The sequence below is a fragment of the Bufo gargarizans genome, chromosome 4, assembly GCF_014858855.1.
Source record: "Bufo gargarizans isolate SCDJY-AF-19 chromosome 4, ASM1485885v1, whole genome shotgun sequence".
NCBI lineage: Eukaryota > Metazoa > Chordata > Amphibia > Anura > Bufonidae > Bufo > Bufo gargarizans.
Window position 1 is genome coordinate 384,894,294 of NC_058083.1, and position 25,600 is coordinate 384,919,893.

A 25,600-nucleotide genomic window follows, 5' to 3' on the forward strand; every position below is an offset into this window, starting at 1 on the left:
GCAAACTCACAACGTGCCTTTTTGTTTTTAGCTGAAAGTAATGGCTTTCTTCTGGAAACTCTGCCATAAAGCCCAACTCTATGGAGCGTACGGCTTATTGTGGTCCTATGTACAGATACTCCAGTCTCTGCTGTGGAACTCTGCAGCACCTCCAGGGTCACCTTAGGTCTTTGTGCTTCCTCTCTGATTAATGCCCTATTTGCCCGGTCCGTGAGTTTTGGTGGGCGGCAGTCTCTAGGCAGGTTTGCTGTTGTGCAATGTTCTTTCCATTTCGTTATGATAGTTTTGATGGTGCTCCGAGGAATCATCAAAGATTTGGATTTTTTTTTTATAACCTAACCCTGACTTGTACTTGTCAACAACATTGTCCCTTGCTTGTTTGGAGATTTCCTTGGTCTTCATGGCAGTGTTTGGTTAGTTAGGCCTCTTGCTTAGGTGTTGCAACCTCTGGGGCCTTTCAAAAAAGGCGTGTATATGTAATAACAGATGATGTGACACTTAGATTGCACACAGGTGGACATCATTTCACAAATTACAGTCAGGTCCATAAATATTGGGACATCAACACAATTCTAACATTTTTGGCTTTATACACCACAATGGATTTGAAATTAAACGAACAAGATGTGCTTTAACTGCAGACTGTCAGCTTTAATTTGAGAGTATTTACATCCAAATCAGGTGAACAATGTAGGAATTAAAACAGTTTGCATATGTGCCTCCCACTTATTAAGGGACCAAAAGTAATGGGACAGAATAATAATCATAAATCAAACTTTCACATTTTAATACTTTGTTGCAAATCCTTTGCAGTCAATTACAGCCTGAAGTCTGGAACGCATAGACATCACCAGACGCTGGGTTTTATCCCTGGTGATGCTCTGCCAGGCCTCTACTGCAACTGTCTTCAGTTCCTGCTTGTTCTTGGGGCATTTTCCCTTCAGTTTTGTCTTCAGCAAGTGAAATGCATGCTCAATGGGATTCAGATCAGGTGATTGACTTGGCCATTGCATAGCATTCCACTTCTTTCCTTTAAAAAACAGTTTGGTTGTTTTTGCAGTATGTTTTGGGTCATTGTCCATCTGCACTGTGAAGTGCCGTCCAATAAGTTCTGAAGCATTTGGCTAAATATGAGCAGATAATATTGCCCGAAACACTTCAGAATTCATCCTGCTGCTTTTGTCAGCAGTCACATCATCAATAAATACAAGAGAACCAGTTCCGTTGGCAGCTATACATGCCCACGCCATGACACTACCATCACCATGCTTCACTGATGAGGTGGTATGCTTAGGATCATGAGCAGTTCCTTTCCTTCTCCATACTCTTCTCTTTCCATCACTCTGGTACAAGTTGATATTGGTCTCATCTGTCCATAGGATGTTGTTCCAGAACTGTGAAGGCTTTTTTGATGTTGTTTGGCAAACTCTAATCTGGCCTTCCTGTTTTTGAGGCTCACCACTGGTTTACATCTTGTGGTGAACCCTCTGTATTCACTCTGGTGAAGTCTTCTCTTGATTGTTGACTTTGACACACATACACCTACCTCCTGGAGAGTGTTCTTGATCTGGCCAACTGTTGTGAAGGGTGTTTTCTTCACTAGGGAAAGAATTCTTCGGTCATCCACCACAGTTGTTTTCCGTGGTCTTCAGGGTCTTTTGGTGTTGCTGAGCTCACCACGCCTAATGTTTTTGCCATCTCTCTGATGGGTTTGTTTTGTTTTTTCAGCCTAATGATGGCTTGCTTCACTGATAGTGACAGCTCTTTGGATCTCATCTTGAGAGTTGACGGCAACAGATTCCAAATGCAAATAGCACACTTGAAATGAACTCTGGACCTTTTATCTGCTCATTGTATTTGGGATAATGAGGGAATAAACACACACCTGGCCATGGAACTGCTGAAAAGCCAATTGTCCCATTACTTTTGGTCCCTTAACAAGTGGGAGGCACATATGCAAACTGTTGTAATTCCTACATAGTTCACCTGATTTGGATGTAAATACCCTCAAAAATTAAAGCTGACAGTCTGCAGTTAAAGCACATCTTGTTCGTTTCATTTAAAATACATTGTGGTGGTGTATAGAGCCATAAATTTTTGAATTGTGTTGATGTCCCAATATTTATGGACCTGACTGTATGTGACTTCTGAAGGTAATTAGTTGCACCAGAGCTTTTTATGGGCTGCCTAACAAAGGGGGTGAATACATACACACATGACAATTTTTAGTTTTCTATTTCTAAACAATAGTTTTATTTATACATTTTTCTCATTTCACTTCACCAACTTAGACGATTGTGTTCTGATCCATCACATAAAATTCAGAGTAACAAAACATTAAACTTAAGGCTGTAATGTACCAAAAGACGAAAAAAGTCAAGGGGGTGAATACTTTTACAAGGCACTGTATATATATTTTCCTTTTATGTTTGGCATGCACAGGTAGCAACAAACAATGTGCTCAATATGCTATGTTCTTTTTATTTTTTGGAAAAGGCTCTGTATGGTGTAAAATGATAAAACAAGTCATACTTCACAGATTTCCCACCACTCCTGTTCGGGTGCTTCACAGATTCTACAGTACGGATGTAGTAGAGTTAACACATATGCTTTATGAGACGCGTTATCTAAACAAAATGCGTTAAGCAAACACCTTCAATTGCTTTTCAATGGCTTTTGTTTCAAGATAACGCGATGAGTTAAGAAATTTGAATTAAGAGTTTGTGTGTTAACCCTGCTACATGTACCTCCTCTCTGCTCCCAAGTCCCTCTTGATGGGCAGGAAATGATCATTAAGCCAATCACTGGCTGCAGCAACAACCCACCTTAACCTGTGATTGCCTAATCGCTCATTTCCTGCATGTCCAGAGGTACATGGAAGCACGGGTGCACCTAGCCTTTCTGCTGCCTGAGACGAAAACTGAAACTGCCCCCCGCCCTCCCATCCCCATGCCAAATTCTCAACCTAACTTCTTCCTCCCTAACATTATATAGGGCTCTACAAAACATACAAGGTAATACAGCGGAACATACGTACGTCTTACATCCAGCGACGTCTCCTTTGATGTAGAATCGTGTAGACATTCTCTTTCCTCTTCTTCTTCTTTCAGACAAGACCGCCATGATGATTTCTTTCAGCAGCGTCTCGTCAGAGTTTGACATCATCCTCCCACCTTCTCAACACTCCATTCTGCCAGCCCCAATACTGTGCCAGCTATGCTCCCCAATATAATACTGCAGAAACAGCCCCCCTGAAAATACTAGTACCATGCAGATAGTGCCCCCTTTAACAATTATTGGCACACAAGCAAATAGTGTCCTTGACACTAATACTGTAAACATAATGTCTCCCAAAAATAATTGGGGTAAACTGATACTGTGCCAGGGTTCCCCCACAGTAACAGTGCTCCCAAAATTCCCACCAATAGTAATAATTCTCTGCCAGAGTGAACTTAATAGTAATAGTGGCCCCAACAGTACTAATGTCCCCACTGTGCCCCAGAAGTAATAATGCTCCAATAGTACCCATACTAGTAAATCATGTTTCCCATAGTCCTCCATCATTAATAAAGCTCACCAACAAATGCGTCCATAATCTATGCCACTACAAAAAAATGCCCTAGTTGTGTGCCAGTACACTACGTGCAGAATTATTAGGCAAATGAGTATTTTGACCACATCATCCTCTTTATGCATGTTGTCTTACTCCAAGCTGTATAGGCTCGAAAGCCTACTACCAATTAAGCATATTAGGTGATGTGCATCTCTGTAATGAGGAGGGGTGTGGTCTAATGACATCAACACCCTATATCAGGTGTGCATAATTATTAGGCAACTTCCTTTCCTTTGGCAAAATGGGTCAAAAGAAGTACTGGACAGGCTCAGAAAAGTCAAAAATAGTGAGATATCTTGCAGAGGGATGCAGCACTCTTAAAATTGCAAAGCTTCTGAAGCGTGATCATCGAACAATCAAGCGTTTCATTCAAAATAGTCAACAGGGTCGCAAGAAGCGTGTGGAAAAACCAAGGTGCAAAATAACTGCCCATGAACTGAGAAAAGTCAAGCGTGCAGCTGCCAAGATGCCACTTGCCACCAGTTTGGCCATATTTCAGAGCTGCAACATCACTGGAGTGCCCAAAAGCACAAGGTGTGCAATACTCAGAGACATGGCCAAGGTAAGAAAGGCTGAAAGACGACTACCACTGAACAAGACACACAAGCTGAAACGTCAAGACTGGGCCAAGAAATATCTCAAGACTGATTTTTCTAAGGTTTTATGGACTGATGAAATGAGAGTGAGTCTTGATGGGCCAGATGGCTGGATTGGTAAAGGGCAGAGAGCTCCAGTCCGACTCAGACGCCAGCAAGGTTGAGGTGGAGTACTGGTTTGGGCTGGTATCATCAAAGATGAGCTTGTGGGGCCTTTTTGGGTTGAGGATGGAGTCAAGCTCAACTCCCAGTCCTACTGCCAGTTTCTGGAAGACACCTTCTTTAAGCAGTGGTACAGGAAGAAGTCTGCAAGGTAAGAAAAACATGATTTTCATGCAGGACAATGCTCCATCACACGCGTCCAAGTACTCCACCACGTGGCTGGCAAGAAAGGGTATAAAAGAAGAAAATCTAATGACATGGCCTCCTTGTTCACCTGATCTGAACCCCATTGAGAACCTGTGGTCCATCATCAAATGTGAGATTTACAAGGAGGGAAACAGTACACCTCTCTGAACAGTGTCTGGGAGGCTGTGGTTGCTGCTGCACGCAATGTTGATGGTGAACAGATCAAAACACTGACAGAATCCATGGATGGCAGGCTTTTGAGTGTCCTTGCAAAGAAAGGTGGCTATATTGGTCACTGATTTGTTTTTGTTTTGTTTTTGAATGTCAGAAATGTATATTTGTGAATGTTGAGATGTTATATTGGTTTCACTGGTAAAAATAAATAATTGAAATGGGTATATATTTGTTTTTTGTTAAGTTGCCTAATAATTATGTACAGTAATAGTCACCTGCACACACAGATATCCCCCTAAAATAGCTAAAACTAAAAACAAACTAAAAACTACTTCCAAAAATATTCAGCTTTGATATTAATGAGTTTTTTGGGTTCATTGAGAACATGGTTGTTGTTCAATAATAAAATTAATCCTCAAAAATACAACTTGCCTAATAATTCTGCACTCCCTGTATACAAAATACTTCCGCTTAGAGCCCCAGTAGAGCAAATGTCCCCATAGTGCCCCCATGTGTGCCAATGTCCCGTATCGTGTACCAGTACAAAACAATACCCCTTTTAGTGCCCCAGTAGAGCCAATGTCCCCATAGTGCCCCCATGTGTGCCAGTACAAAAAATACATCCTCTTAGAGCCGCCATAATGTGTGGCGGTATAAAATACTGCTATATAGTGCCCCCAGTGGATAACCTCATCGTGCTCCCCCAAAATGTGTGCCAGTATAAAATCCCCCATAGTGCTCCTCTCACCCCTTCCCCATATTGGCAAAACAGCATGGTGTGCAATGAAAAAGAAGCAGGGACTGGTGAGGGACTGAGAAATAATGGTGAATGATGGTGAAAAGAGCCTTTTTTTTTTTATAAAGGCAACCCTTGGAAATTTTTCTGATGAGAGGTGGCGACAGAATTCACAGGGGTAGCAGGAAGGAGTAATAGTATGGGAGCAGCTACATGGCTGCTTACATAGAGTTCTATGGACAAACCTACAATTGCTATTACATCTCCTTAAAACACTCAAGTGTGGTTAAAGGGCTATTCAAATTTTAGAAAATAAACGTCATACTAGGCTATATAATTTGCCATAGGAACATTCATTGTTTATTTCTACTGAGAAAAAATATCTGTCCTGGTAATGTGATGAACACACTGTGTTAGTGAAGATGAGGAAAGTCACGGCACTCCAAAAGCTTGTTCAGTGTTCTTTAATTCACCAAAGGTTCAGCAGCAACGTTTCGACAACAGTCTTTATCAAGCTACAATGTAGCTTGATAAAGACTGTTGTCGAAACGTTGCTGCTGAACCTTTGGTGAATTAAAGAACACTGAACAAGCTTTTGGAGTGCCGTGACTTTCCTCATCTTCACTGGTAATTTTGGGGTCTCTGAGGCAGAGACCTGTCGTCACGAGCACCGCCGCAAAGCCCCTTGAATGCATTCAAGTAAGTGGTGCTGTCCTACCATCCATTTTTGTTTGGAACACACTGTGTTGCCAGCCATACACTAGAGATCACTGAAGGCCAAAAGTTCTGATTAGACCATTTTCTACCAACCATTTGCACTTTTTAGTGAGACAAACAAGCACGACAGATGCTCATGATGGCAGATATGTGTTGAAAAGTTAATCTGCTGTGTTGTGGAATGCTGTAGTTGAAATGTTGTTCATGCATTCCTTCAATAGAAGTCCTGACTAGGCCAATTTTCTCCAGCCACTAGTCAGGCGCACACCGGGGTTCCTCAAGGATACAGGGGACGTCCTGCGAGCCATGTTCAGTTTTAAATGGGACATTAATTTTAAATGGATTGCGGCAGACGTCATTGCTCTGTATCCTTCTATCCCCCATGGGGTTGCCCTGCTGGCCATGGAGTATCATCTCCATAGGCACACGGGATTTAGTTCCAGCTATATAGATTATGCCTGTGAAGTCACTGCTTATCTACTGACTCACAATTATTTTATGTTCGACGATGTGCATTACCTGCAGACCCGTGGAGTGTCAATGGGGGCCAAATTCTCGCCTTCATTGGCGAATTTGACCATGGCCTACTGGGAAGAGAAATACATTTACAGTCTGGATAATCCATTTGGGCCTGGATTGGTCTGGTACGGCAAATACATCGATGACCTGCTCATGGTTTGGGCGGGCGATGTGTCTGCCGTCCCGGACCTCCAGGCCTATCTCAATAACAATGATTACAACTTCCGTTTTACGTGTACTGTGAATGAATCCCATATTAATTTTCTTGACTTGATACTCCACGGTAGTCCAGGGGAGGTGGTGCACACACGAACTTATCGAAAAGATATAGCTGGGAACTCAATCCTGAATGCTAGAAGCCATCATCCCTTACACACCATCAGGGCAATTCCCGTGGGGGAGTATATTCGGACTGCAAGGAATTGTAGTTCACCAGAGTTACTAGTAGAGGAATTCAGCAGGGTAGATAAAAGGCTCAAAGCTAGAAACTATCCTGACTGGATGTTACAAAGAGGCCGAAGCATTGCACTATGTAAAAATAGATGGGAAATGCTTTTTGGAAAGGCGAAAAATTGTAAAGAATCCAACATATCTGTGGGGAGTGTGAGGGCACATGGAGACAGGGACCAGGACGACACCCCTACTTTATCTCTGACATATAGTAGAGAATTTAATAAAATCAGTTCTATAATTAAGCAATGCCTCCCCATCTTATATGATGATGAGATTCTGTATAATGCTCTAAAATCAGGCTGCAGAATTGTTCCTAGGAGGGCCACCACGTTGTCCTGCTCACTGTCTCCATCCCTCTTTACTTCCAACAGAAAGGGAGCCAACATTAAATCTAGCTGGCTGAATTACAGGGGTTTCTCCAGATGTAAAAGCTGCAACTATGTGATCCCTTTGCAGTCATTTGACAAGTCTGACCATTTCCTCAGTTTTCCTATCCAAAGTTACATTAATTGTAATACTGAGGGAGTGGTGTACATCATACGGTGCACTGACTGTGATCTGATGTATGTCGGGAGCACGATCCGTAAATTTAAGAACCGACTCCTGGAACATCTTAATTACATCCACAACCCGAATGCTCTGAATATCTCAAATGCAGCAAGACACTTTATACAAATGCATGCTCGCCAGGTTAAAACATTCAAAGCCTTTGCAATAGAGAGGGACTTTGCACCCAGGAGGGGGGGGGGGGGGGGGACCATCGCAAAAAACTTTGCCTACGAGAAGCCTTCTGGATTTTCAGACTCAACACCAGAGTTCCAAATGGTTTGAATCTGAAAAAAGAAATAATGTATGTATATCAGTGATTAAAGCAGATGCCAGGACCGGAATGACCATTGTTAATATTGCAGTAATACTCTGCCATTTAATATATGCAATCCCTCTAATATGCGGTACACTGGGAAGTGATGTGATCGCTCTGGTTCTGCTGTCTTTAAGTTTCTTGCTGAGTACATCTATTTATATATGTTTCCAGTGTTAATGCTCAGCGCTTTGTTCACACGGTGCGGTTATTTTGCTCTTCATGTATTAGTCTGGGAGGCTGGGATCGCGGTTCCCAGGGATGTAATCTAGGCGGAGGTCCCGCACGATGTTTAACACACCAGACATGCAATTAACTGATGCACTATCACCTACTATTTAAAATTAATTATCAATACTGATTCTTTTTATTTCTTGCATAAGTATTAACGAAATAAACTGTATACATATGTAATCTTCTGGATCTGCATCCCACGGCAGCGTATGGTGCCATATTGGTTTTGTTATTCATGTTTTTACAAGTTGTCATATGGAGTATGCTGTTCACACTGTGCGGTTTTTTGTCCTTTCCCTATATGGGTTTGGAACATGGGATTTGGCTCTATCAGGGTTAATTTAGAGTGAACACTCCCGCACAGTGTGTAACACATTTAATGTGTGATTAGCAGGTTGTAAGAAGGGTGTGACGCATAGTGGGACAACCAATGGAGTTGGTGCCCTATCCCTCAGAATTTTGGAGGGTTGGTCATCATACTCCTTTAAATTGGGGGGGTCACACTATGAAGCACCGTTACGACTAAGGGTCCAGTACCCGAAACGCGTCAACGTTTTGAATTCCGTGTACCAAGTGGCTGTGTCTGCTGTTTGTATGATTAATAAAAGAAGAAGCTTTTAAGAGGATTTCAAATGTTTCCAAGACCTTTCCTTCTAAATTACTTAGGCCAATATGACGACACAGGCTGATCATTGGTTCTGTCTATTTTAATTTATGGCACTGTCATCCAAGCTGAAAACCTTGACAGATCTATCATGATTGAGAAGTTGTTCAGAAAATGGCCACCTGAAATCCCTAACCGATAGCAGGATATAGATACATTTTCACTGGTGGCAGATCTATTGCAAAAATTCCCATGTACAATTCAATCTGAAAGTCTTCAGACCCTTTCACCATTTGTTATGGTGCAGTCTCGTGCTAAAATTAAAAAGTTCAAATTTTTTCATTAATTCTACACTCAAAACCCCATAATGACAAAGTGAGAACAGAATGTTCAAAATATTTGCTAATTTATTGAAAAATAAAAAATAAAATCTTGCACTGGCATAAGTATTCAGACCCCCTAATCATTACTTAGTTGAAGCACCTTTGGGAGCGATTACATGGGTATCATATATACCGTTAGGTTTGCAAACTTGGATTTGGGTATAGTCTTCCATTCTTCTCTGAAGACAGCCATTGTCACATCTCTCCAGAGATGTTCGATTGTGTTCAAGTCACTCAAAGACTTGAGGTGCCCCTAAGCCACTTCTGTGTTGTCTTTGCTGTGTACTTAGGGTCATTGTCTTGTTGGAAGGTGAACCTTTGGCCCAATCTGAGGTTCAGAGCACTCTGGATCAGGTTTTCATTGGGAATATATCTGACCAGTCTGCCTGTCTCAGCAGCTGAAAAACACCTCTACAGCAAGATGCTGCCACCACCATTCTTCCCTGTAGGGATGGTACTGGGCAGGAGATGAGTGGTGCCTGGTTTACTCCAGACATGAAACTTAGAAATGAGGCCAAAAGATTAATCTTGTTTTCATCAGACTAGAAATCTTGTTTCTCATGGTCTGACAGGCAGGCTTTTGTCTTTTACTGAGGGGCAACTTTGCAGTAAAGCCCAGATTGGTGAAGTGCTGCAATGATGGTTGAACTTCTGGAAGTTTCTTCCATCTGCACACAAGTTCTTTGGATTGCAGCCAGAGTGACCATTGGGTTGTTGGCCACCTCTCTTACCAAGACCTGCCCTTCTCCCCTCGATTACTTAGTTTGGCAGGGCAGCCAGCTCTAGAATGGGGCCTGCTTGCTCTTCCATACTTACGAAGTTTCAAGTATGGCAGAAATTGTTTTTGCACTCTTCTACAGATCTGTGTCTCCACACAATTCTGTCTCTGATCTCTACAAGCAGTTGCTTCCTTCTTATCACTCCAATATACACATGTGGACAAAATTGTTAGTACAATTCTGTTAAAGAAAGAAAGACCCGCAATGCTCACTGAAATAACTTTAAAATGACAGAATAATAAATAAAATAAATACTGAAAATCAGCTAATGAAAATCAGACATTGTTTTATAAATTGCTCTGTTGAACCACAATTCAAACGCAAACTAATGAAACTGTCTTGGACAAAAATGTTGGTACCTTTAAAAAAAATTCTGTAACTCTCAATGAGACTTCTGCACCTGTCCACATGTGTTTTGGCCCACTCCTCGTAAGCAAACTACTCCAGGTGTCTCGGGTTTAAAGGGTGCCTTCTCCAGACTGCACGTTTCAGCTTCTTCCACAGAATTTCAATAAGATTTAGATCAGGGCTCATATAAGGTCACTTTAGAATAGTCTAATGCTTTGCTCTTAGCCAAACTTGGATGTTTTTAGCTGTGTGTTTTGGGTCATTGTCCTGTTGGAGGACCCATGACCTGTTACTGAGCTTTGACACTGGGCAGCACATTTTGCCTCAGAATGCCTTGATAGTCTTGAGATTTCATTGTACCATGCACAGGTTCAAGACACCCTGTGCCAGATGCAGAAAACAGCCTCAAAACATAACCAGGCCTCCTCCATGTTTCACAGTAGGTACAATGTTCTTTTCTTTGTATTTTTCATTTTTGCATCTGTGAACATAGTGCTGATGTGACTTGCCAAAAAGCTCCAGTTTTATCTCACCTGTCCAAAGGACATTCTTCCACCAGAAGCTTTGTGGCTTGTCAATATGCTTTCTAGCAAATTCAAGGCTCGCTTTTTTATGATTCACTTTCAACAGTGGTTTCCTCCTTGTTCGTCTTCCAATAAATCCACTTTGGCTAAGACAGCAACAGATGGTGCGATCTGACACTGATGTACCTTGATCTTGGAGTTCACCCCTAATCTCTTTGGAAGTTGCTCTGGGCTCTTTGGTTAATATTTGTATTATCCGTCTCTTCAATTTGACATCGATTTTTCTCACGCGGCCACGTCTACGAAGATTGGCTACTGTCCCATAGACCTTAAACTTCTGAATAATATGTGCAACTGTAGTAACAGGATCATCAAGCTGTTTGGAGATGATCTTATAGACTTTACCTTTAACATGTTTGTCCAGGGCCAGATTAACGTAGGGGCTGATGGAGCTGCAGCTCCAGGCCCCTATCATAAAATAGGCCCATCCGCCAGCCAAAAGGCCGTCGGGAGCGGCCGGCGCTAAAAGTCCTCTGTTAGTTTGTACACAGCGCAGCATGCAGGAGGGATAACCGCGGGCGCACTGAGTTCATATCCGGCGAGCCGCGGCATTACAGGAACAGTACCAGCTGCCGATATACGTCACAGGATATCCGGCGGCAGGACGTCAGAGCAGCTGGTGCGGTTCCTGTAATGCCGGTCCGCCAGATATGAACTGAGTGCGCCCGCGGTTATCCCTCCTGCACCACAGATGTTTTGACCAGGCCAGCACACGGACGGTGACGGCCCACAGCGCTCGGCCACACGGAGACAGGCAGCAGCAGGAGCTTCTGGAGGCTGCAGGTATCAGATAAACTCATCTAGTTGGAAGGGAGGGCAATCATAGTGCTGTTATGATTTATGGACACAGCTCTCAGCATGCTTAGCCAGCCTTCTATCTGGCTTTGCATCTTGAGAGTCACAGTCCACAGGCTGTTTCTGAGCCTGTGGACTGTGACTCTCAAGAAGCACAGCCAGATAGAAGGCTGGCTAAGCATGCTGAGAGCTGTATCCATAAATCATAACAGCACTATGACAATTACTGACTGGCTAAGCATGCTAAGTGCTCAGTCTAAATAACATAACACATAAAGAAATTACTGTTTCTAGCTGCTAGTCCACAGCAGCTAGAAACAGTAATTTCTTTAAAGGGATTCTGTCACCAGGTTTCACCCCTCAGCTAAAAATATGCTCAGGGCGTCTTCACGATTCCTAATGTGGGCTTATAAATGTCATCTGTGGGCTTATTTAGCTAAAAAAAACAGCTTTTACTAACCTGTCAATCAAACAAATAAGGTGCCCAAGGGGATGTTAATGGATGCAAGGTGCCGTCTGCACCCGCCGCCGTTCGTGCCCAGTGCTGCCTTTCCGGACTTCTGCGCCGCCTCCTAATCCTCTGTGCCGCCTCTCGCCCTCCCTCCCTCCCCCCTCCTTCTGCTGTAAGATTTGGCGCACAGGGCTCTGCCTGATGCGCCGTGCGGACTTCTCCATTTGGCTTCTTACAGTGAAGTGCTCATGCTCCGGCACTTCGCTCAACCCCTGTATGCGCGAGATCTTACAGCAGGAGGAGGGGGGAGAGAGGGAGGGCGAGAGGCGGCACAGATGGTTAGGAGGCTGCGCAGAAGTCTGGTAAGGCGGCGCTGGGCACGAACGGCGGTGGGTGCAGACGGCACCTTGCATCCATTAACATCCCCTTGGGCACCTTATTTGTTTGACTGACAGGTTAGTAAAAGCTGTTTTTTAGCTAAATAAGCCCACAGATGACATTTATAAGCCCACATTAGGAATCGTGAAGACGCCCTGAACATCAGCATATTTTTAGCTGACAGGGGTGAAACCTGGTGACAGAATCCCTTTAATGTGTTATGTTATTTAGACACAGCTCTCAGCCTTCTATCTGACTGGCTAAGCATGCTGAGTGCTGTGTCCATAAATCATAACACAGCTCTATGAAAATTACTGTTTCTAGCTGCTGTTGTCCACAGCAGCTAGAAAACAGTAATCTTCATAGTCATGTTACATGATCACTATAGTGTCAGGAAAACAAAGCGGTTTTCCTGACACTATAGTGCCCTGAGGGTGCCCCCACCCTCAGGGTCCCCCTCCCGTGGTCTCCCTCCATGTTGCTAAGATAGACGTCAAATGAAGGGGTAGTTGCAGGAACAAAATACTTTAATGGTATCGATAAAATATATATGTAATTAAGACACTGAGTGCAGTTCCATAAAAAGGCCCAGCAAAATCCTCAGCACCAGGCCCATGATGCTCTTAATCCGGCCCTGTGTTTGTCTATAATTCTCTTTCTAATCTCCTGAGTCAACTCTCTCAAAGCTTTCTTTGGTCGAAGTTCAGTGTGGTACACACATGATACCAAACAGCACAGTCACTACTTTTCAGCCTTAAGGTCCCTTTCACACAAGCGAGTTTTCCACATGGGTGCAATGCGTGAAGTGAACACATAGCACCCGCACTGAATCCTATCCCATTCATTTCAATGGGTCTGTGTACATGAGCATTGTTTTTATGCATCATTTCTGCGCTGCGTGAGAATTGCAGTATGTTCTATATTCTCGCCCCGTAGAAGAGCAGAGCTTCATTAATCAGTGTTGACTGCATGGGTACTATTGTATTGTATATATATTGTAAGACTGTTGCTAAGGGGACACTTTACAGGATGTTTTCTAATTAAAACTACACATAATGGCATAAAGTATATTACAACAAAGACTACAATTGCTATCCCTACACAATATAAAAAAATCATTGAAATGACAGTTACACTTATATGCTGCCCGATGTAAGGGTGGAATTTTATAGATACAGGTCTGTACTGCTAGTAGCCAAAATGACACAAATAAATGCACTGCCATTTATCTACTATGACACCGGCGGGCACAGTTACCAGTCTGATGTATTCATGTGCAATGTTCCCACCGCCCTCTTTCTGCAGTGACTGACAGGCACCTGTTTAAATGTGCATACACAGCAGCCTGTCAACCACTGTCCTGCAAAGCAGGCGGGAGTGCTCTACTCATAAATACACTGGACCGATAACCATGTCCCCAGGGAATTCTCTAGGGGCTCAAACAAGTCAAATGGCACAAAATACTTTTTGCTTTAAAAGGTTTTTCTGAGATTTAAACACTGATGACTTATCCTCTGGATGGGTCATCAGTATCTGATTGATGGGGTCCGACACTCAGGACCCCTGCTGATCAGCTGTTTGAGAAGGCACCAGCGCTCCTGTGAGCACCAAGGCTTTCTCCGTGCTTGCCTAGCACAGCGCCATACATAAATAATATAGCGGCTGTGCTTGTTATCGCAGCTCAGCCCTATTCACTTCTATGGGGCTGAGCTGCACATAGGCCATGTTACCGATGAAGTGCCGTCACTCCCGGGTGTCGAACCCCACCAATCAGATACTGATGACATATCCAGAGGATAGGACATCAGTATTTAAACCTTGGAAAACCCCTTTAAGTCTACAGTTAGTGAGGTCGTTCAAATACCTTTTCCTGCTTGTTCAGCAACATCCTGAATCCGTCTTGCTTCTCTGACTCTGAGCCATTGTAGCTGCTATCTGCTTGCTGGAGAAGAGACTGTAGTTCAGCTTCTTCTTCAGTGATTTTAGCCTTCTCTGCTTTGATAATTCCCACTCTGTGCTCATCCTCTGATTCTACTTCAGTGTCAGTATGGGCAGTGATATACCTGTAAGAAGATCACAGTATGGTCTTTAAAGGAAATAGAAACTTATAATACAGAAGTCATAATCTCCTTTAAGTTAGTTTTCACATTTTTTTAATTTATTATTGCTAATGGTTACCATGAAGATAAGTGACAGCTGCACTACTGCATCTATAGTGTGACCACAACTGAGGGACACAAAACAGAAAGCAGACATCAAATAACCTATAAAAAGGATGTGATCTGGAGCAACAGGGAAAGAAAGCATAGTCTCTTCACGTGGAGGTGATGCATAATGGAAACGAAGTACAGTTGCAGGTACTGGTACATGAATTTGTATTTGTTACTACGAGGTTCATTTATTAAACTAGTTGCGCCGCAATCTGCGACTTCTCCCCGCTCACGCCAGGTCTAAAAAAAAGTGGGCGGGAAAGGGGATGAGACAGCAGGCCCATCTCATTTACCATTTCAAAGGTCTAATTGTAGGACAGCTAGAAAGCTGTCTTACATGTAGGGTTGTTTCGGGTATCAAACTTTCGATACCCAATCGATACTTTTAGGCCGGTATCGATACGATACCGGAATTTGTCTTTTATCGATACTAGGCCGTTCTACTGCACAGCCCAGTATCAGAGAATATGGATCGCGCTGCTCTCAGCATCTGCCATGTTCCCTCAGCAGCACAGGGAAGAAGGAAGCAGTCTCTCCCTCCCCCCTGTGCTGCTGCTGCCGCTGCCTCCAATGAAAGCGCAGGAGGGTGGAGGAGGGGAGGAGCTGTGGCCACTGCGCCACCAATGATAACTAACGTGTAATACATTACAAATGCATGCGGCTGCAGAAACACAGGGCGCTGCGATCCGCGGCAATTAACCCCTCAGGTGCCACACCTGAGGGGTCAACTGCTGTTGTTTGCAGCTCCCTGTCAGGGGTCGGGTACTGACAATGTGTTTCTGCCCTCCCCCCCCCCCTTTCCTCCTCAGTATTAAAATCATTTGTGGCAGTGGCCACAGAGTCCCCTCACCTCCTCTCATTGGTGGCAGTGGCAGCATATGATCGGAGCCTCAGAAGTGTAATTGCTGATCGGTTACCATGGCAGCCAGGACGCTACTGAAGCCCTGGCTGCCATGGTAATCTCCCTGCTGCTGTGTGTACTATGCACAGGGCAGCAGGGAGAGTGTGAGATCCTATACACCTTAATAGAGCTCTAGTAGGGTGAATAAGACGAGGGATTAAAAGATCCCAGGTTCTAGCCCCTAAGGGGGGGAAATAGTTCTTAAATAAACTGTAAGAAAAAAAACAAAAAACATACCAAAATATTAAGTATAACTCACCCCCTTTCCCAATTTTACATATTGAAAATATAAACAATAAATAAATAAAATATTTTATATCGCCATGTCCAAAAAGTCCAAACTATTAAAATATAAAAAAATATCTCCTATGCGGTGAATGCCGTAAAAGAAAAAAAATGTAAGAAAAACTGTGCGATTCGGCATTTTTTTTTTTTTGTCACCTTGTCCCCCCAAAAAATAGGATGGGACTGTTTGATTGTGGGCCAGACATTCCACAAAATGCGGAATGCATGTGGCTTTTTGGGGGGGTTTTATTTTTTTGCGTGGTATTGAATGGGTTCGAGTATCGCAATACTTTTTTACGGTATCGAAACCGAATCAAAATTTTGGTATCGAAACCTTACTTACATGTAGAAGCAGCGGAGGATAAAACGCCAATCTTAATCAATGTGCCCCCATGTCTTAAGATCTGGAGGAGTTGTACAGGGTTAGAAAAAAGGATTAGATGTTACAGAAACAGTATCACTCTTGTATGCTTGTCAGGGGTCCACAAATTGGACAGTATCCCACAGAGCTGAACTCTGATTTGGACATAAATAGCTTAGAAGATCGTTCAGGAGAGCTCAGAGAGGTACAGGAGTATAGCCAGCCTTATGTATTAATCACAGAATAGCTTTCTGCAGCTGTTATACACTGTAAAATATGGAAGCTGTAGAAGCCAAACAGTGAAAATGTTTTATTAAAAGGTTTTATTACAAAAACGACATAGTGTTTAGGATGTCTCATTATTCTGAATTTAAAAGTTGGCATGTACGCAAAGAACCTTGAGGTCTGTTCAATGTCTCTTTGGCAATAACTGAACATCCTATGCTTCCCACAATCATTATATGCAGAGATCAACCTGCATAATGCATACAGGTTGGACAGAAATACCCATGACCTGCACAACCTCCATCCTTACCATACATTCCCAATCTGCTTTGTTTTCAGTGTCACTTAATCATTTTAAAGGGCTCTTGTGAGTGTTTAACACTGATAATGTATACTCAGGATAGGTAATGGTCCAATTCCCAGAACCCCCAACAATCAGCTGTTTGAAGAGGCTGCAGTGCTCCAGTGAGCACCATGGTCTTCTTGCGGCTTACCAAGCACAGCGCCGTCCATTAGATAATGACTGTGCTTAGTATTGCAGCTTATTCCCGTTCACTTGAATGGGACTGAGATGCCCGTAAGCCATGTGACCAATTAACATGACGTCACTGGCCTAGGAAGAGGCCACCGAGCTCACCAGAGTGCTATGGCCTCTTTAAGCAGCTGATCATCTGGGGTGCTGGAAATCAGACCTCTAACGATCAGATACAGATGACCTATCCTGAAGGTAGGTCCTCAGTATTAAACACTTGGACAACTAATTTACTGTAACTGGGGTCGGCTTCAACATAGACTTTACAACTTCACTCATTTCTCCCTTTACACTTTGTATGTTTTACCACATTAAAGGGAACCTGTCACCTCCAACAAACATCCCAAGCTGGCAGCAGTACCTGAGAGTAGCCAGCAGCGTGTTTGTAACGATCATTTTATTCCTACAGCAGATGATGCAAAAGCTGTAAAAACGATCTTTAATCCCCTGCCGATGTGCTTCTCTAGTCAGGCTTGAAGTCACGGGGGCAGCGGCCTCCTTGCTTCAAGTCACGGTAACCGCGCCCCCTTCCCTGCCCCTTCTCTGTGACTGACAGCCGGCAGTTCAGCAAAGCCAGCCGCTGTCAATCACAACGAAGGGGCAGGGAAGGGGGCGCAGTTACCATGACTTGAAGTAAGGAGGCCGCTGCCCGCGTGACTTCAAGCATGTGTGAAGAAGCGCGCCGGACAGGGGATTAAAGAACGTTTTTACAGCTTCTGCTTCTATGCCTGCAGGGAGATGATCGTTACAAACACGCTGCTGGCTACTCTCAGGTACTGCTGCCGGCTTGGGATGCTTGTTGGAGGTGACAGGTTCCCTTTAAACATACAGTACTTGTCTTTACATTACAGCCCCATGATCAAACTATGACCCAGTAAGTATTGCATATTCATCTTGGTGCCAGAGGTGAAAGAATCCCTTCTTGATGCAATGTGTTACAGGCACTGGAAAAACTTTGCTACAAAAAACATTGATAAAACCTTTGCAGTAAACTTTGTTCTAAGAAGCACTTTAATTCTACAGGTCGATAAAACACAAGCCTTAAAGTATAACTGTCGTATTTTTTTTTATTTTTTGGGGGAGTATTGGATTGTCACCTTGGTGGCCCTATTTCAACTTTTCACTGTGTATTCAATTACCCCTTAATTCCACAGTTTTGTTCCCTGTACTGCCTACTTTTACCTCTGCTTAAAGGGAACCTGTCACCGGGATTTTGTGTATAGAGCAGAGGACATGGGTTGCTAGATGGCCGCTAGCACATCCGCAATACCCAGTCCCCATAGCTCTGTGTGCTTTTATTGTGTCAAAAAAACTATTTGATACATATGCAGATTAACCTAAGATGAGTCCTGTACGTGAGATGAGTCAGGGACAGGACTCATCTCAAGTTAATTTGCATATGTATCAAATTGTTTTTTTGACACAATAAAAGCACACAGAGCTATGGGGAATGTATATTGCGGATGTGCTAGCGGCCATCTAGCAACCCATGTCCTCAGCTCTATACACAAAATCCCGGTGACAGGTTCCCTTTAAAATCAGGTTGCTAGGCATGGTCCGTCTATGTGTTGAAGGACGGAGGACGCAAAAGCCGGCTGCGTGCAAGGTCAGATTACTGACAGCCAGGGACTGTAAGTAAATGATTAAAGCCAGGTCCTCCCCAGCAGCTGATAACAGTGCCTGGGCTGTGTGCACTTCTCCCTGTCCCTGCGCTTGGCAGACGCTCCCTCACTCAGCAAAGCTGGAGAATGCAGAGTTGAAGCAGCGCAGACCAGGGAAGGGAGATCTGCCATCTGCTCAGTGTATAAATGAAAGCAACATGTGGTAAGAGGAACCCTTTGTGCTGCAGGAGATTAACCCTTTAGGGGGAGGGCTCTGGTTACTGACACTTTTGGGGGGCTATTGTTACTGGCTAGTGAGGGCAGGTGGGATTAGCCTCAGAGTGAGGGCAGTGGCGGCCATCTTAACTGAATAGTGAGATTGCAGTTTTATGCAGACTGGTTGCTAAGGGCTGAATCTTATTAAATATGTGGTAAGTCCGTCTAATAGTAACTGATTCTGGAATATCATGTTATTAGTAACAATATATATGAAAATTGAAATTAGGGTCTAAATGTGACAGTTATCCTTTAAGGGAGTCTGTCAGCCAGAAAAATCGGTTGTAAACCAGGCCCCATGCCTAGTCGAGCTTGCTCACCATACTATAACAGTACCTTTAATGCTCTGATCCATTGCTGGATTGCTGAGAAACCTATTTTAACCCATATGTAAATGAGCTGTTATGTGCACCACACCTAATCATGTACCTGCGCTATTCATTACAAGTTTAGCGCATGCACAGAGGTATAACAGTTCAGGGCCAGACGAGATGTAGCTACAGTAACTGGCCTTGTCAATCATCCATGAAAGGGAGGAGCTGACAGAGCAAAGCTAGGGTGCACAGAGGGACTCAGGCTTTCTGAAACTGGACAGTCCCTTTAAGAGTCTGTGGCCAAAGAAATTCCTTCTAGATTACTAATTTCAATAGTTAAAGGGGTTGTGCAGTGGAGTACTTCTGCTAACCTACCCTTAGGATAGACCATCAATATCAGATCAGAAGTGTTCCGATTCCGGGCTGCCCTTGCCGATTAGCTTTTTAACCTCTTAAGGACATAGGGCGTACAGGTACGCCCTTGTGCCCTGGTACTTAAGGACACAGGGCGTACATGTACGCCCTGTGTATTTCTGATCACTGCCGTGCGGCTGGCAGTGATCGGAACCCGGCGCCTGCTCAAATCATTGAGCAGGCACCTAGGCTAAATGCGCCGGGGGGTCCCGTGACCCCCCCATGTCGGCGATCGCGGCAAACCGCAGGTCAATTCAGACCTGCGGTTTGCTGCGATTTCTGCAGTTTCTGATCCCCGCGGTCCCTGACCGCGGGGATCAGAAACTTTAGTATTCCTAAAATGCATCTGTATCCCTCCCCCCTGCACCCCTTAGTGATTTTTGCCGGGTGGGAGGTGCAGGGGGAGGGTTGCGGGCGGTGCGGGAGGCGGGCGGTGCTGCAGGCGGGATCGCGATCCCCCGCCCGCCTCCCATTGCGTAATCGTTGGCGTCTAGTGGGTATACCAGGGTGCCAGCACATTGCTGGCACCCTGGTATAAACGGCTGACATCGGTGATGCGATGTCAGGCGTTTAACCCTTTTCATACAGCGGTCCGTACGGACCGCTGTATGGAAAAGGTTAACAGCGCAGGGAGCTCCCTCCCTCTCCCATCGGGGGGCTGCTGTGCCTTTGCAGCCCCTCCGAATGGAGAGTGAGAGAGCTCCCAGGCAGCCCCCCAAGCCCCGTCCTTACCCTTCCCCGTCTGCGCAGTTCTGACCATAACTGAGCAGACGGGGAAGGTTCCCATGGCAACAGGACGCCTTCTCAGGCGTCCTGCTGTCCATGGTGCTGAACAGATCTGTGCTGAAAGGCATAGATCTGTTCAGACAAAGTGTAAAATACAGTACAGTACTATATATTGTACTGTACTGTATTATACAGACATCAGACCCACTGGATCTTCAAGAACCAAGTGGGTCTGGGTCAAAAAGAAAGTGAAAAAAAGTGAAAATAAAGTAAAAATCAAAAAACACATTTATCACTGATTAAAAAATAAATAAATGAAATTCCCTACACATGTTTGGTATCGCCGCGTCCGTAACGACCTGATCTATAAAACGGTCATGTTACTTTACCCAAACGGTGAACGCCATAAAAATAAAAAATTAAAAACTATGATGAAATTGAAATTTTGCCCACCTTACTTCCCCAAAAAGTTAATAAAAGTGATCAAAAAAGTTGTATGTACTCCAAAATTGTAACAATCAAACCGTCATCTCATCCCGCAAAAATCATACCCTACCCAAGATAATCGCCCCAAAACTGAAAAAACTATGGCTCTTAGACTATGGAAACACTAAAACATGATTTTTTTTGTTTCAAAAATGAAATCATTGTGTAAAACTTACATAAATAAAAAAAAGTATACATATTGGGTATCGCCGCGTCCGTATCGACCGGCTCTATAAAAATATCACATGACCTAACCCCTCAGATGACCACCGTAAAAAAAAAAAAAAAAACGGTGTAAAAAAAGCTATTTTTTTCATCTTACTTCACAAAAAGTGTAACAGCAAGCGATCAAAAAGTCATATGCACCCCAAAATAGTGCCAATAAAACCGTAATCTCATCCCGCAAAAAATGAGACCCTACTTGAGATAATCGCCCAAAAACTAAAAAAAACTATGGCTCTTAGACTATGGAGACACTAAAACTTTTTTTTGTTTTAAAAATTAATTCATTGTGTAAAACTTACATAAATAAAAAAAATTGTATACATATTAGGTATCGCCGCGTCCGTGACAACCTGCTCTATAAAATTACCACATGATCTAACCTGTCAGATGAATGTTGTAAATAACAAAAAAAAAACGGTGCCAAAAAAGCTATTTCTTGTTACCTTGCCGCACAAAAAGTGTAATATAGAGCAACCAAAAATCATATGTACCCTAAACTAGTACCAACAAAACTGCCACCTTATCCCGTAGTTTCTAAAATGGGGTCACTTTTTTGGAGTTTCTACTCTAGGGGTGCATCAGGGGGGCTTCAAATGGGACATGGTGTCAATAAAACCAGTCCAGCAAAATCTGCCTTTCAAAAACCGTATGGCATTCCTTTCCTTCTGCGCCCTGTCGTGTGCCCGTACAGCAGTTTACGACCACATATGGGGTGTTTCTGTAAACTACAGAATCAGGGCCATAAATAATGAGTTTTGTTTGGCTGTTAACCCTTGCTTTGTAACTGGAAAAAAAATATTAAAATGGAAAATCTGCCAAAAAAGTGAAATTTTGAAATTGTATCTCTATTTTCCATTAAATCTTGTGCAACACCTAAAGGGTTAACAAACTTTGTAAAATCAGTTTTGAATACCTTGAGGGGTGTAGTTTCTTAGATGGGGTCACTTTTTTGGAGTTTCTACTCTAGGGGTGCATCAGGGGGGCTTCAAATGGGACATGGTGTCAAAAAAACTGTCCAGCAAAACCTGCCTTCCAAAAACCATACGGCGCACCTTTCACTCTACGCCCCGCTGTGTGCCCGTACAGTAGTTTACGGCCACATATGGGGTGTTTCTGTAAACGGCAGAGTCAGGGCAATAAAGATACAGTCTTGTTTGGCTGTTAACCCTTGCTTTGTTAGTGGAAAAAATGGGTTAAAATGGAAAATTAGGCAAAAAAATGAAATTCTCAAATTTCATCCCCATTTGCCAATAACTCTTGTGCAACACCTAAAGGGTTAGTGAAGTTAGTAAAATCAGTTTTGAATACCTTGAGGGGTGTAGTTTCTTAGATGGGGTCACTTTTATGGAGTTTCTACTCTAGGGGTGCATCAGGGGGCTTCAAATGGGACATGGAGTCAAAAAAACAGTCCAGCAAAACCTGTCTTCCAAAAACCATATGGCGCACCTTTCACTCTACGCCCCGCTGTGTGGCCGTACAGTAGTTTACGGCCACATATGGGGTGTTTCTGTAAACGGCAGAGTCAGGGCAATAAAGATACAGTCTTGTTTGGCTGTTAACCCTTGCTTTGTTAGTGGAAAAAATGGGTTAAAATGGAAAATTAGCCAAAAAAATGAAATTCTCAAATTTCATCCCCATTTGCCAATAACTCTTGTGCAACACCTAAAGGGTTAACAAAGCTTGTAAAATCAGTTTTGAATACCTTGAGGGGTGTAGTTTATAGAATGGGGTCATTTTTGGGTGGTTTCTATTATGTAAGCCTCGCAAAGTGACTTCAGAGCTGTAGTGGTCCCTAAAAATTGGGTTTTTGTAAATTTCTGAAAAATTTCAAGATTTGCTTCTAAACTTCTAAGCCTTGTAACATCCCCAAAAAATAAAATATCATTCCCAAAATAATTCAAACATGAAGTAGACATATGGGGAATGTAAAGGCATCACAATTTTTAGGGGTATTACTATGTATTACAGAAGTAGAGAAACTGAAACTTTGAAATTTGCAAATTTTTCCAAATTGTTGTTAAATTAGGTATTTTTTGGTGCAAAAAAAAATTTTTTTTTAACTTCATTTTACCAGTGTCATGAAGTACAATATGTGACGAAAAAACAATCTCAGAACGGCCTGGATAAGTCAAAGAGTTTTAAAGTTATCAGCACTTATAGTGACACTGGTCAGATTTGCAAAAAATGGCCTGGTCCTAAGGTGTAAAAAGGCTGTGTCCTTAAGGGGTTAAAGGAGTTGTGGCGCTTGTGCGAACGCTTCTTCCTCTTCAAAGTTCGTCCGTGCATCATACAACTGCTCACTCCCAATCAACGGGGCAAGCAAGTGCGAGGAGCAAGTGTAATTACCCAGCACTGCCGCTACAAAGGAGACGAGCACGTGCGAATTTTGAAAAGGAAGCAGCACTCGCACATGTGCCGCAACCTGTTTAAAAACATCTGATCGTGGGGGTGCCAGAAGGTGGACCCCAGCCAATCTGATATTGATGACCTATCTAGAGGACATGTCATCAATAATATTCCACAGCAAAATCCCTTTAATCACTTAATATATGTTATGATTTTTCAAACTAAACCCCCTTACCATCAAAAAAAAACTGAGATAACTGGTCAGTTTTGGGTGGCTGGAGTCGGAGTATGAAAAATAAAAAAGTCTGAGTTTGGCTTAACAACTCCACAGTCCTACCTTGAACTGACCAAGCAGTATCAAATATTACATAGTTCAGCAATCAATATTATATGCAAATAAACAAGCACAATAATCCACCTAGCATTGAGACTTCCCACTAAGTAGCTGCATTTCCAGTGGACCAAGTTACACATCCATTGGCATGTTGTCGATGTCCAGACTAGAGTGACCACCACAATTTAATGCTATGCTAACTATACTTAGAACAGTCATTTTATTCTCAAACAATCCATTGCTAGATGAGCTCAATGCTGACATTACATAGAAAGTTGCATTGGCTTAAACCATTAAACCAGGGGTGCACAACCTTTTCTGGTCGGGGGCCACATTATCAGACTGAAGGAATCCCAAGGGCCGAAATTAAAAGTTAAAGGGGTACTACCAACTGAAATACTGTATTTATGGCGTATTGTACATACAGTATATACTATAAATATCTGGTTACACCTACAGGATTCCCATTTAATGGGAAAATACAAGAAAAATGCATGTGAGCAGCCACAAGACATAGACATACATGTCTGTCACCAGATGGTTGGGGGCCGCATAGAATGATATCAAGGGCCGCATGTGGCCCCCGGGCCGCAGGTTGTGCACCCCTGCATTAAACCATATATGCACAGAAGGGACCATCCAAGATAATCCAGATAAAGCCCCGACTTTTATAGTAAATTCATAGAAATGATTAACAATTCCGAATGAAACATGTTTCCGTCATGTGGACGTTAAATTCTTTGGAACTGTTGCATGTTTTAATTGTGAATTTAATAATTGAATATTTTAATAATTAATTCTGGGTTTTATTTGTCGCTTATAAATTGATCCAATGTTTGAACTCTTTCAGCTCCTCTTTGTACACAGCTTATATACTAGTGCATCTCAAATTAGAATATCATCAAAAATGTATGTAATTCAATTAAAAAATATGAAACTCATATTTATAGATTCATTACACACAGGAGCGATCTATGTATTTTAATGTTGATGATTATGGCTTAGAGATAATGAAAACCCAAAAGTCAGTATCTCAGAAAATTAATAGTGTAAGACCAATTAAAAAAATTATTTTTAAAACAGAAATGTTGGCCTACTGAGGAATCTGTACAGTATATGCACTCAATACTTGGTTGGGGCTTCTTTAGCAGGAATTACTGCATCAATGCGGCATGGCCTGGAGGCGATCAGCCTGTGGCACTGCTGAGGCGTTATGGAAATCCAAGTTGCTTTGATGGTGGCCTTCAGCTTGTCTGAATTGTTGGGTCTGGTGTCTCTCAACTTCCTCTTGACAATACCCCAAAGATTCTCTGTGGGGGTTTAAGTCAGGCGAGTTTGCTGCCAATCAAGCACAGTAATCCTGTGGTCATTAAACCAGGTATTGGTACTGTTGGCAGAGTTGGGAGGTGCCAAGTCCTGTCAGAAAATGAAGTCAGCATCTCCATAAAGCTTGACAGCAGAGGGAAGCATGAAGTGCTCTAAAATTTCCTGGTAGATGACTGTGCCAACTTTGGACTTGAAATAACACAGTGGACCAGGGTTGTCACGATACCAAAATTTTGATTCGATTTCGATACCATAAAAAAAAGTATTGCGATACTCAATACCATTCGAAAAAAATAGAACACCAAAAAAGCTGTGTGCATTCCGCATTTTATGGAACGTCTGGCCCATAATCGAACAGTCCGATCCTATTTTTTGGGGGGACAAGAGGGCAAAAAAAAAAAAAAAGGCAAATCGCACATTTTTTTTTTGTTTTTTTCTGTTACGGCGAGATTTTTTTTATATTT

General features: G+C 42.9%; 1 protein-coding gene across 2 annotated transcripts in view; it reads right to left on the reverse strand.

Moving 5' to 3' along the window:
- Positions 1 to 25,600, reverse strand: part of RMDN2 (regulator of microtubule dynamics 2) — a 125,503-nt gene that overhangs the window by 74,092 nt on the left and 25,811 nt on the right. For both annotated transcript variants that reach the window (XM_044291670.1, XM_044291669.1), the window contains exon 3: positions 14,439 to 14,637. In XM_044291670.1, the coding sequence (XP_044147605.1) occupies positions 14,439 to 14,637 (199 nt within the window). The remainder of the gene's footprint in view (positions 1 to 14,438; positions 14,638 to 25,600) is intronic.